Here is a 14,424-nt window from a genome sequence, read left to right on the forward strand (position 1 = left end):
GGGTTAGGTGTACTGTAAGTATCGTCTCTCACACCAGTTGAGAGATAAAAAAAACATACAAACAGCGCTTTTCATTCTATGTTCAGTGTACTGTATATTTATATACATGGATGAAAGGGTTAATGGGATGAAATAATGAAGAAAGGGGATGAAAGGGTTACTGTACTGTAACATAACAAACATGAAAGTAGATAATAGCAATGGAAATATATATATATATATATATATATATATATACTGTATAATTTGTAAATTTGTTTTTATTTTTATTTGTATGATTTTTCTTCAGCATAAAATAGTTTATTGCTGTAAAAAACTGTGCATGATGCTGTATATAATAAATACCAAATTAAGCAATATAAAATTATAATCCTTTTTCATAGTTTTTATAAAATATAATTTATTGTGATGCTGTTATTTTCTTATTTTTTGCAACGCTACCGCAGCTGCTGTGGGACTCATCTGTTCCAGTGAAATGCATATATATATATATATATATATATATATATACACAGTACAGACCAAAAGTTTGGACACACCTTCTCATTCAAAGAGTTTTCTTTATTGTCATGACTATGAAAATTGTAGATTCACACTGAAGGCATAAAAACTTTGAATTAAAACATGTGGAATTATATACATAACAAAAAAGTGTGAAACAACTGAAAATATGTCATATTCTAGGTTCTTCAAAGTAGCCACCTTTTGCTTTGATTACTGCTTTGCACACTCTTGGCATTCTCTTGATGAGCTTCAAGAGGTAGTCACCTGAAATGGTTTTCACTTCACAGGTGTGCCCTGTCAGGTTTAATAAGTGGGATTTCTTGCCTTATAAATGGGGTTGGGACCATCAGTTGCGTTGTGGAGAAGTCAGGTGGATACACAGCTGATAGTCCTACTGAATAGACTGTTAGAATTTGTATTATGACAAGAAAAAAGCAGCTAAGTAAAGAAAAACGAGTCGCCATCATTACTTTAACCCTTTCATGACCAAGGGTCATTGATGCCCCAATGTCCAGGTCAAAATTTACAAATCTGACATGCGTCACTTTATGTGGTAATAGCTTTGGAACACTTTTACTTATCCAAGCCATTCTGAGATAGTTTTCTCGTGACACATTGTACTTCATGATAGTCATATTTGAGTCAATATATTTCACCTTTATTTATGAAAAATTCCCAAATTTACCAAAAATGTGGAAAAATTCACAATTTTCCAAATTTCAATTTCTCTGCTTCTAAAGCAGAAAGTCATACCTAATAAAATATTTATTACTTAACATTCCCCATATGTCTACTTTATGTTGGCATCATTTTGGAAATGTCATTTTATTTTTTAGGACGTTAGAAGGCTTAGAAGTTTAGAAGCAATTCTTACAATTTTTAAGAAAATTTCCAAAACCCACTTTTTAAGGACCAGTTCAGGTCTGAAGTCACTTTGTGGGTCTTACATAGTGGAAACCCCCATAAATGACCCCATTGTAGAAACTACACCCCTCAAGTTACTCAAAACTGATTTTACAAACTTTGTTAACCCTTTAGGCGTTCCGCAAGAATTAAAGGAAAATGGAGATTAAATTTCTAAATTTCACATTTTTGGCAGATTTTCCACTTTATAAAAAAAAATTCTTTAACACATTGAGGGTTAACAGCAAAGCAAAACTCAATATTTATTACCCTGATTCCGCGGTTTACAGAAACACCCCATATGTGGTCGCAAACTGCTGTACAGGCACACGGCAGGGCGCAAAAGGAAAGGAATGCCATATGGTTTTTGGAAGGCAGATTGTGCTGGATTGGTATTCTGAACGCCATATGTTTTTTATTTTTCTGCCGATCGTCTTGTGCAGGGGCTCGTTTTTTGCAGAAAGTGTTGAGGTTTATATTGGTACCATTTTTGGGTACATAGGATTTTTTGATCATTCATTATTACACTTTATGGGGCAAGGTGACGCAAAAATTGGCTGTTTTGGAACAGTTTTCATTTATTTATTTTTACAGCGTTCATCTGAGGAGTTAGGTCATGTGATAGTTTTATAGAGAAGATCGTTACGGACGTGGCAATACCTAATATGTATACTTTTTCTTATATATTTTAGTTTTACACAATAATAGCATTTCTGAAACCAAAAAAATGATGTTTTAGTGTCTCTATAGTCTGAGAACCATAGCTTTTTTATTTTTTGGGCGATTGTCTTAAATAGGGTATAATTTTTTGCGGGACGTGGTGGCGGTTTGATTGGTACTATTTTGGGGGTCATACGCCTTTTTGATCGCTTGCTGTTGCACTTTTTGTGATGTAAGGTGACAAAAATGGCATTTTTTTACACAGTTTTTTATTTATTTTATTTTTATGGTGTTTATCGGACGGGGTCTATCATGTGATATCTCTATAGAGACGGTCGTTACGGACGCGGTGATACCTAATATGTGTCGTTTTTTTATTTTTCACTTTTTTTAGGAAAAAAAGGAATTTTTTAATTTTACATTTTTATTTATTTATTTTTTACTTTTATTTTTTTTTTCACATTTAATTTTTTTTATCAAGTCCCTCTTGGATCATGAAGATCCAGTGGGGCTGATGGCTGTACTATACTTTGCAATGCTCTTGCATTGCAAAGTGTAATACATTCAGATGCCCTGTAGGTGGCAACAGCGGACGCTTTTGCAAAGCGTCCGGTTGCCAGGGCAACCATCGGGGCTGCCATCGCAGCGCAGCAGCCCCGATGGTGGAGAGAGGGAGCCCCCTCCCTCCATTAACCCCATAGATGCCGCTGCCGCGGCATCTCTGGGGTTGCAGCAGAGTGTCAGCATAGAGCTGACACTCTGATGATGGCGGCGGTTCAGGAATGGAGCCGCCGCCATCAAACACAGCATGGGGGCAGACCGAGGGGGGGGGGTCTGGCAGCGCTGGAAGGGGGGGGCCTGGAAATTGTCACGGCCAGCAGGAGGGGGCACTGGAGGACACACGATGGGGCACAGATGGAGGGGCACTGTGGACATGGAGATGCTGCACAGATCGGCAAAGATCAGGTGGCGCCTGCACAGATTGGGGTGGGGGGGAGCAGCACGGATGGGGGGGGGGCACGAGGACACTGATTTCAGGCTCTGATCTGCAGAGAGCAGATCAGAGCCTGAAACCGGCATGTTTTCACTGCCGCGATCCGATTGGTTAGTCTGCACAGACTAACCAATCGGATCGATTGCCGGCAAGGGGCCACTCTGATTGGTCCCTTGCCGGCACTACTGCACTGTATGCTGTCCGTGACAGCATACAGGGCAGGGGCAGAAGCTTTAATCCAAGCGCTTTGCAGCGCTTGGATTAAAGAGCTGCCAGAACGTGTATATACGTGGTAGCTGCACGGGGTATGTGCAGCTATCACGTATATATACAGATTGCGGTCGTGAAGGGGTTAAGAAATGAAGGTCAGTCAGTTGGAAAAATTGGGAAAACTTTAAAAGTGTCCCCAAGTGCAGTCACAAAAACCATCAAGCACTACAAAGAAACTGGCTCACATGCGGACCGCCCCAGGAAAGGAAGACCAAGAGTCACCTCTGCTGCGGAGGATAAGTTCATCCGAGTCACCAGCCTCAGAAATCGCAGGTTAACAGCAGCTCAGATTAGAGACCAGGTCAATGCCACACAGAGTTCTAGCAGCAGACACATCTCAAGAACAACTGTTAAGAGGAGACTGTGTGAATCAGGCCTTCATGGTAGAATATCTGCTAGGAAACCACTGCTAAGGACAGGCAACAAGCAGAAGAGACTTGTTTGGGCTAAAAAACACAAGGAATGGACATTAGACCAGTGGAAATCTGTGCTTTGGTCTGATGAGTCCAAATTTGAGATCTTTGTTTCCAACCACCGTGTCTTTGTGCGATGCAGAAAAGGTGAACGGATGGACTCTACATGCCTGGTTCCCACCGTGAAGCATGGAGAAGGAGGTGTGATGGTGTGGGGGTGCTTTGCTGGTGACACTGTTGGGGATTTATTCAAAATTGAAGGCATACTGAACCAGCATGGCTACCACAGCATCTTGCAGCGGCATGCTATTCCATCCGGTTTGCGTTTAGTTGGACCATCATTTATTTTTCAACAGGACAATGACCCCAAACACACCTCCAGGCTGTGTAAGGGCTATTTTACCATGAAGGAGAGTGATGGGGTGCTGCACCAGATGACCTGGCCTCCACAGTCACCGGACCTGAACCCAATCGAGATGGTTTGGGGTGAGCTGGACCGTAGAGTGAAGGCAAAAGGGCCAACAAGGGCTAAGCATCTCTGGGAACTCCTTCAAGACCGTTGGAAGACCATTTCAGGTGACTACCTCTTGAAGCTCATCAAGAGAATGCCAAGAGTGTGCAAAGCAGTAATCAAAGCAAAAGGTGGCTACTTTGAAGAACCTAGAATATGACATATTTTCAGTTTTTTCACGCTTTTTTGTTATGTATATAATTCCACATGTGTTAATTGATAGTTTTGATGCCTTCAGTGTGAATCTACAATTTTCATAGTCATGAAAATAAAGAAATCTCTTTGAATGAGAAGGTGTGTCCAAACTTTTGGTCTGTACTGTGTATATATATATATATATATATATATATATATAACCATAAACTTATATAAAAACACTAACTTATGTTTATTTTTATATATAGTATAAATTATAGTCTGTGTCCCTCTATAAAAAGATGGTGTGGAGCTCTCGCACCCCTGAAAGTGGAATAAAATTGTCTTATTGATACAAGCTTTCTCATTGTTCAGTTCTAAATTATTTTGCCAAAAGATCAATATGACAAAATATTTTTTGCAAAACACAGTAATTCAGAACTGCACAACGGCAAAGCTTGTATCAATAACACATTTTTTTCCATTAAATGCCGCTGTGGAATTTTTTTCCATCTGTTAATAGAGAGATCGAGATTATATTTATACCCTATTTATATTTTATACTGTACTTTATATGGCCATTTATTATTTATTGAATAAGCAGCTAAGTGGTATAGCAGCCCGAGCTATATTTCAGTGAGCTCCCTTTCTTGAAATTGTTACTGTAGTAGATCCACCAAAACTGCTGGCACACTACCAGATCTGCCCACACACTCTCTGTAATTGAGAGCCAAAGGAGTGACCCTACTGCGAGAAGATCATAAGTGCTGACATCCCGGGCATCTGCACATCCCGGGCACCCTTTCACAAACCACCACCAAAGTGACAAGGTTCCCCCATCCCCACCAGTACCAAGCACCCACCAAAGGAAACACAGACATAATGCACAGTGATTTATTCATTTATTTATTCAGAGATCAATTAAAACAAAACACGCATTAGGGCTATATGAGGTATAAATGTAACTTAGTCAGTCCATAAACTCTAAACTCTAAAGGGTTAAAATATGAAAGGCCCATTTTATATGTTATACAATTTCATAAATGCTGTTTTAGGAATTATACGTTTAATCAGTAATATTACAACTTAACAAAACTAGATAATCTTGTCATGATCACTTTCCTGACTGCCAGGCAAAACCACAGGTACAGTAAGTATCATCTTTCTTAGCAGAATATACTGTAATTCATGCACAGTCTGTGAATAACAGACAAATTGCAAATTATCACATACTAATCTCACATTCTAATTTAATAATAAATATCTGATAAAATACCCATAGCATAATTACATGAATTATAATTTATGTGGGTAAAATGTTCCTGTTTGGATGTATCACTATAAATAGTTATAAATTGGAACCTTGGATATTCTTATTGTGCAGATTACTGAAGGCACCCAACTCCCATATATATATATATATATATAAGATGCTTGAGAAAGACTGCAATGAGCGTTGAAACGTTGCACAGGGGAAATAAAGCGGGCCACTGTTTCATTTTATCCTGGAGTGCTGCCTCTTCTTTGAAATATCTACAATTATTGACCGAATAGCCTAAGGTCAGAGGATCCTGCACCCGGCTTCATCCATAAGTAGTGCTGCTGCTCTCTCTTTGTACTATATATAAATAATATATATATATATATATATATATATATATATATGTATATATATAATTTTTATTTATTTAAAATGGGTAAATATAAACTCCTTTTTAAAACAAAAAATGTGTATGTGTGTATATATAATAATAAATTTATTAAGAATAAGCAGAACGGGTCAGTTCATGGACACACGGGAGCCCGGCCACCATCCCCAGGCATTACCATCCACACACAAACTTAATGTGCACTTCTCATTATGGCACTCATTCTCAGCACTGCTGCATATGACAACAGCAATTCTACTACTGTATAACATGACATTACTGTATATCATGTTACATTTTGCAAACCCAGCTCTACTACATAAGACAATTAGCTCTGCTCTTCTGACAAACTCAGCTCTACTGTATTAATTCATCCTATAGCTGGCAATCGCAGCTCTGCTACATCTGACAAATTTAGCTCAAATTAATTTCTGCTAGAAATGGCACATTTATCTCACCTATAGCTGGTAAACCCAGCTCTTCTACATCTGACATATTGAGCTCTTTGTTCATAGCGAAGGATGAGAACTCGCGCTTCAGTAGTAACCTTATGCAAAAAAAAGGAGCGCTAGCGATGACACATCTGTATGTATAATCTAATGCATCTCAAGGTCATATTGTATGAGCCCTTTGGAATGTACTGTTACTTCCTTGATGTACAATTGCTATATATGACATTGTGACATATTGTAATGTTTCATTCTCAATAGAAAATATGGAAGTAAAAATGACCCCATTTTGGAAACTACAACCCTCCAAGGTATTCAAAACTGATTTGACAAACTTTGTTAAGCCTTTAGGTGTTCCACAAGAGTTAAAGAAAAATATATGAAATTTTCCATTTGAATCCATTTTTCCAGTAACAAAGCAAGGGTTAACAGCCAAACAAAACTCAATATTGACCCGATTCTGTAGTTTGCAGAAACACCCCATATGTGGTCGTAAACTGCTGTATGGGCACACGGCAGAGCGCAGAAGGAAAGGAACGCCATATGGTTTTTGGAAGGCAGATTTCACTGGGATAATTTTAAGCTGCCATGTCACATTTGAAGATGCCCTGATGCACCCCTAGAGTAGAAACTCCAAAAAAAGACCCCATTTTGGAAACTACAGGATAAGGTGGCAGTTTTGTTGGTACTATTTTAGGGTACATATGATTTTTGGTTGCTTTATATTACACTTTGTGTGTATAGCTGTTTTGGCACCGATTTTATTTTTTGTTATGTACAGTGTTCATTTGACACTTTAGATCATGTGTTATTTATATAGAGAAGGTTGTTACGGATGCAAAAATACTAAGTATGACAACTTTTTGGGTTGTTTGTTCCAGTTTTACATAATAAAGTCATAGTTTTTTATTATTTTTTGGGCGACTGTCTTATGTAGGGGCTCATTTTTTTTCGGTATGAGATGATGGTTTGATTGGTACTATTTTGGGGTGCATATGACTTTTTGATCACTTGGTATTACGCTTTTTGTGATGTAAGGTGACAAAAAATTGCTTTTTTACACAATTTTTTTTTTTTACTGTGTCCACCTGAGGGGTTAGTTCATGTGATATTTCTATACAGCAGTTTCATACAGACACAGCAATACCTAATATGTATACTTATTTATATTTATTTAAGTTTTGCACAATAACAGCATTTTTGAAACAAAAAAAATCATGTTTTAGTGTCTCCATATTCTGAGAGACATAGTTTTTTTTGGGCGATTGTCTTAGTTAGGATCTCATTTTCTGCGGGATGAGATAATGGTTTGATTGGATGGATTTTGGGGTGCATATGACTTTTTGATCGCTTGGAATTACACTTTTTTGTGATGTATGGTGACAAAAACTGTTTCTTTAACACACTTTTTTTCTTTTTTTTACGATGTTCATCTGAGAGGGTTAGGTCATGTGATATTTTTATAGAGCTGGTTGTCACGGATGCGGCGATACCTAATATGTATACTTTTTTTTATTTATTTCACCTTAACACAATAACAGCATTTAAAAAAAAAAAAAAAACTTTTAGTGTCTCCATTTTCTGAAAGCCATATTTTTTTCATTTTCTGGGCAATTGTCTCATGTAGGGGCTTATTTTTTTAAATCACTGTTAATACCTTTTTGGGGGAAGTGAGGTGGGCAAAATTTCAATTCCATCATAGTTTTTCTTTTTTTTTTATGGCGTTCATTGTGCGGAGAAAGTAACATGACCCTTTCATAGATCAGGTTGTTACAAACGCGGTGATATCAAACATGTGTAGTATAATTTATTTTTTAAATGTTTAATCAATTATTAATGGGTGGCTATAATAAGAAATTAGATTTTCTTTTTCCTTTTTTCCTTTTTTCTTACTTTTTTTTGACCCAGAGCCACTTGGTTCTTGCAGATCCAGTGGCTCTGATACCTCTATATAGTGTACTGCAGTGTATTGTGAAATTACACCGCTTGATCAGCCTCCTGCCTTTAACAGGAGGCTAATCAGGCTTAGCTAGACCATAGCAAGCCGGAAGCCTGTGAAGGAGTCCGGTTGCCATGGTAACCATCGGGACCGCTGTCACAGCAGTGCAGTGCCTGATGGGGGAGGGAGGGAGCCCCTCCCTCTGTGAACCCATCAAACATGGGGTCACGGCAACGGCACAGCAGTGGCCCCATGGGAGAGGAAGGGAGTTCCCTCCCTGTTAACCCTTACCATACAGGGCTTCCTATGGACCGCAGCATGGAAGGGGTTAAACGGCTGCCATCAGTGCCAGCACCGATGTCAGTCGTTTCAAGCAGAGTGTCAGCTGTATGCTGACAATCTGCTAACCACGCTGGCCATCCTGAAAATGGGGGAGGGGAGGTGGGGGGATTGCGCGCCCGCTCGGCCATCCTGAAATTAGGGGGGCAGATCAGAAGCTGCGGAGGGGAGGGGGGTTAAATAACATTAATTCATACATACAGTTGCAAGAAAAAGTATGCAAACCCTTTGGAATGATATGGATTTCTGCACAAATTGGTCATAAAATGTGATCAGATCTTCATCTAAGTCACAACAATAGACAATCACAGTCTGCTTAAACTAATAACAGACAAATAATAAAATGTTACCATGTTTTTATTGAACACCCCATGTAAAAATTCACAGTGCAGGTGGAAAAAGTATGTGAACCCCTAGACTAATGACATCTTCAAGAGCTAATTGGAGTGATGTGTCAGCCAACTGGAGTCCAATCAATGAGATGAGATTGGAGGTGTTGGTTACAGCTTCCCTGCCCTATAAAAAACACACACCAGTTCTGGGATTGCTTTTTACAAGAAGCATTGCCTGATATGAATGATGCCTCACACAAAAGAGCTCTCAGAAGACGTACGATTAAGAATTGTTGACTTGCATAAAGCTGGAAAGGGTTATAAAAGTATCTCCAAAAGCCTTGCTGTTCATCAGTCCACGGTAAAACAAATTGTCTATACAAGGAGACAGTTCAGCACTGCGGCTACTCTCCCTAGGAGTGGCCATCCTGTAAAGATGACTGCAAGAGCACAGCGCAGACTGCTCAATGAGGTGAAGGAGAATCCTAGAGTGTCAGCTAAAGACTTACAAAAGTCTCTGGCATATGCTACTATCCCTGTTAGCGAATCTACGATACGTAAAACACTAAACAAGAATGGATTTCATAGGAGGATACCACAGAGGAAGCCACTGCTGTCCAAAAAAAACATTGCTGCACGTTTACAGTTTGCACATAAGCACCTGGATGTTCCACAGCAGTACTGGCAAAATATTCAAGTTAAGTTGTTTGGAAGAAACACACAACACTATGTGTAGAGAAAAATAGGCACAGCACAACAACATCAAAACCTCATCCTAACTGTGAAGTATAGTGGTGGGGGCATCATGGTTTGGGGCTGCTTTGCTGCGTCAGAGCCTGGAGGGATTGCTATCATCAAAGGAAAAATGAATTCCCAAGTTTATCAAGACATTTTGCAGGAGAACTTAAGGCCATCTGTCCATGAGCTGAAGCTCAACAGAAGATGTGTGTTGCAACAGGACAATTACCCAAAGCATAGAAGTAAATCAACAACAGAATGGCTTAGGGCTCTTTCACACTTGCGTTGTCCGGATCCGGCGTGTACTCCCCTTGCCGGAATTACACGCTGGATCCGGAAAAACGCAAGTGTACTGAAAGCATTTGAAGACGGATCAGTCTTCAAAATGCTTTCAGTGTTACTATGGCAGCCAGGACGCTATTAAAGTCCTGGTTGCCATAGTAGTAGTAGGGAGCAGGGGAGCAGTATACTTACAGTCCGCGCGGCTCCCGGGGCGCTCCAGAGTGACGTCAGAGCGCCCCATGCGCATGGATGACGTGCCATGCGATCACGTCATCCATGCGCGTGGGGCGTCCTGACGTCACTCTGGAGCGCCCCGGGAGCTGCACGGATGGTAAGTATGCTGCTCCCCCGCTCCCCACTACACTTTACCATGGCTGCCAGGACTTTAGCGTCCCGGCAGCCATGGTAACCATTCAGAAAAAGCTAAACGTTGCATCCGGCAATGCGCCGAAACGACGTTTAGCTTAAGGCCGGATCCGGATCAATGCCTTTCAATGGGCATTCATTCCGGATCCGGCCTTGCGGCAAGTCTTCAGGATTTTTGGCCAGAGCAAAAAGCGCAGCATGCTGCAGTATTTTCTCCGGCCAAAAAACATTCCGTTCCGGAACTGAAGACATCCTGATGCATGCTGAACGGATTTCACTCCATTCAGAATGCATTAGGATAAAACTGATCAGGATTCTTCCGGCATAGAGCACCGACGACGGAACTCTATGCCGGAAGACAATAACGCAGGTGTGAAAGAGCCCTTCAACAGAAGAAAATACACCTTCTGGCCCAGTCAGAGTCCTGACCTCAACCTGATTGAGATGCTGTGGCATGACCTCAAGAAAGCGATTCACACCAGACATCCCAAGAATATTGCGAAACTGAAATAGTTCTGTAAAGAGGAATGGTCAAGAATTATTCCTGACTGTTGTGCACATCTGATCTGCAACTTCAGGAAACGTTGGGTTGAAGTTATTGCTGCCAAAGGAGGTTCAACCAGTTATTAAATCCAAGGGTTCACATACTTTTTCCACCTGCACTGTGAATGTTTACATGGTGTATTCAATAAAAACATGGTAACATTTAATTCTTTGTGTGTTATTAGTTTAAGCAGACTGTGGTTGTCTATTGTTGTGACTTAGATGAAGATCAGATCACATTTTATGACCAATTTGTGCAGAAATCCATATAATTCCAAGGGTTCACATACTTTTTCTTGCAACTGTATATAACAAGGACTGTGGGCATCAGAACCTGACAGCCGGCATTAGAATCCTCTGATTGGCTAGTCTGTACAGACTAGCCAATCAGAGTGATCGCCGGCCCAGAACCGCCCTCATTGGTCCCGGACCGGTTAGCTGAGATCCCTGGCTATGTGTCGGAAATGTCTGCAGACATGGTGACAGTTTAATGCCAAGTAGCAGTGCTCCATGACGAGTATACATGTCAAAGAGCGCTAAGTGGTTAGGATAGCTCACAATGCCTCCCTTTATCTCTATGATTAATGTAAAAAAATGAAAATCAGACATCATATAATACATGATGCCCTCTTTCTAACAAAGTACAGAACCAGCCCTTTACCTTATGTGGATCCAGAGACTCCCTGTTCATTGCTCCAATTGCACTACTAGATTTATATCAAGCTGGCAGCTCAAGGGGTGTGTCATTTTTGCTGCAACTCAGGGGGTGAGACCTTTCTGTTGCAGCTCTCTCCCTATCACAGCTCTGGAGGCAGTTGGAGGATGAAACTGAGCATGTGCAGCCTTCTCAGTGTGCTGGACAAAGAAATAAGAAAAGAAAACAAACAACAGGTGGCGCTACACAGATACATGTTATTGAATAACTCTGTAGTCTTTTGTCTTCAATTTACTTTATTTATGTTATTGTTTTCCTAGGAACCATACCTGCTATTACTTCTACATACCAAAAGAAAATTAGTGGATCAGCAGGTAAGGTTCCTTAAAGGTATAATTATTCTAGTGTGTGTGTAATTGTGTGCCCATTATTCCTTGTATTTCAAATATGTCTTGGAAATAATTTATAAACATGATGCTTTCTGTTTTTTACTATTGCATTTATTTTGTCTTTTAGATTTACCATCTTAGGGCGGGTTAACATCACCATTATGGATTCCATTTTTGCTTTCCATTATAACATGGTTATAACGGAAAATAACGGAATCCATAAGACGGAACAGAATGCCTTTTAAAGGTTTCCGTTTTGCATTCTTTAATAATACAAGTCTATGGGCAGCATAACGGATCCGTCCTAGTTTCCGTTATGCAGGACTGGAATTCTGCATAATGGAAACCAGGACAGATCCGTTATGTTGCCCATAGACTTGTATTATGAAGGATCAAAACGGAATGCCTCTTAAAGGCTTCCGTTTTGACTTCCATCTTATGGATTCCGTTGGTTTTTATGGGTTAAGTTTTACTTTTTAATGGCACCATGTATTATTGCATACAATGTAGCAAGAAGCTGGAAAAATTTTCCAAATGGTCTGGAATTGGAAAAATAATGCAATTCCGTCACAGTTTTATGGGTTTTGATTTATGGCGTTCACTATGCACTTCATTCTCTGGGTCAGTACGATTATAACAACACCACAATTATGTAGTTTTTCTTGTGTTCTCACAAAAAAATAAAAACTTTGCCCAAAAATTATTTATTTATACCATTTTGGGGTGTGTATGACATCAAATTTTTCAGGAGGTAAAGTGGCTAAAAAATGGCAAAGATTTTTTTTCCAATACATCGTTCACTCTATGAGATTAGTGATAGACGAACATCGGCCGGGCCGTTTCGCGAACGAGCGTTCGCGATCAAATGTTTGCAAACCGCGCATTCACGGCGGGCCCCATTTACTTTAATGGCAGGCGATCCTAAAAAACCTTCAGGTCATATTTGCAGCCTCCAAATACAAACTATGAGTGCACCAATAGTCCCACAACATGGACAGTGACGTACCAGAGGGGGATCATTGGCAAAAATTCCCCCAAAATATATGTATTTTAATCAGGGGCAATTTTTTTGCGTCTTAGAGGGAAACTCTCAAAAATGTGCCCTGCTAGAACCTAGAAAAATGTTATTTCCTATCGGTTTGATGTATACAAATGCGCAGCATTCCACGTTTTTGTATCCTGCAGAGTCCAGTAAAAAAATGCATACTTTAACGTAATTTTTTTTTCTACCATGGAACTGTATGGTGAACGGACGCCACTGTACGGCATCAGTCTGAGGCATCTGTTAACGCATACATTTTTGGTATGCATTAAATGGATGGCAAAAATAGGATGTGAACCCAGCCCAAGTGTCAGAATAAGCACCAGTACACATCGGAGCAGCGTGGCAGAGAGGGGAGGCCACCATGTATTGACAGAGCGCTACCTGGTCCTGGTGGTCAGGGATGAGGACAGTGTTTCCCAAGGATCATTTTTCTACTGGGAAATACAGGGCACAGTATAATACACTAGAGTCTATATAATTTAAAGATATTAGCCCTACCCCCGAATAATAATACAATTAGGTGGTCAGTTATTATATAGAAATACGTCTATGTTAGGCGTATTTCTGACACAGATTGTGGTGCAAAGGTCCTTAGCACCGCACTGTGCATATTTTTCCCGCTCATGCCAGGTCTGAAAAAGGATGGTGTGGGCAGGGAAAGGGATACAGTTATGGCCATCCAGTTATTGGATAATACCGCCTTACATTGAACGGAAAACACCTCTGTACAGTGACCGGATAACACCGCCATACCGTGACCGGATAAAAGGGTATAAGAGGGCACAGTACAGGGAATGACTAGATGCACTGCACAGGGTGTGGTAAGAGGGCACAATGCAGGGTGTAAGGTGGCACAGTACGGAATGAGGGGCACAGTACTGGGTGGGGGCACAGTCACATGACCCTGTGACATTAGAAGGTCCTTATGGTGAATGCGGTTCATACGCCACTATAATGAGAGGCAGAGGAGTGAGACAGGGGTGTGATTATATGGCTATAGATTAAAAATGTAACTGTCAGCCAGTTCAGACCCCAAAAATTAGCCAATAGGCATTCACCTGACAGCAAAGAACTTTGGATTCTGTGGCTGGAGGTACATTAGGCGGTCACAGGATAGAAATGTAACTGTCGGCCAGTATAGGCCCCAAAAAATAGCCAAAAGGCATTCACCTGACAGCAAAGAACTTAGGATTCTGTGGCTGGAGGTACATTAGGCGGTCACAGGATAAAAATGTAACTGTCGGCCAGTATAGGCCCAAAAAATTAGGCAATATGCATTCACTTGACAGCAAAGAACTTTGGATTCTG

At 40.3% G+C, this 14,424-nt stretch overlaps 1 protein-coding gene across 3 annotated transcripts in view; it reads left to right on the plus strand.

Moving 5' to 3' along the window:
• The window catches only part of LOC122937796 (collagen alpha-6(VI) chain-like), a 280,737-nt gene that overhangs the window by 124,669 nt on the left and 141,644 nt on the right, over window positions 1-14,424 (plus strand). For all 3 annotated transcript variants that reach the window (XM_044292846.1, XM_044292844.1, XM_044292845.1), the window contains one exon: window positions 12,003-12,056. In XM_044292846.1, coding sequence (XP_044148781.1) covers window positions 12,003-12,056 — 54 coding nt within the window. The remainder of the gene's footprint in view (window positions 1-12,002; window positions 12,057-14,424) is intronic.

This window comes from Bufo gargarizans, chromosome 5 (assembly GCF_014858855.1).
Source record: "Bufo gargarizans isolate SCDJY-AF-19 chromosome 5, ASM1485885v1, whole genome shotgun sequence".
NCBI classification, from domain to species: Eukaryota; Metazoa; Chordata; class Amphibia; order Anura; family Bufonidae; genus Bufo; species Bufo gargarizans.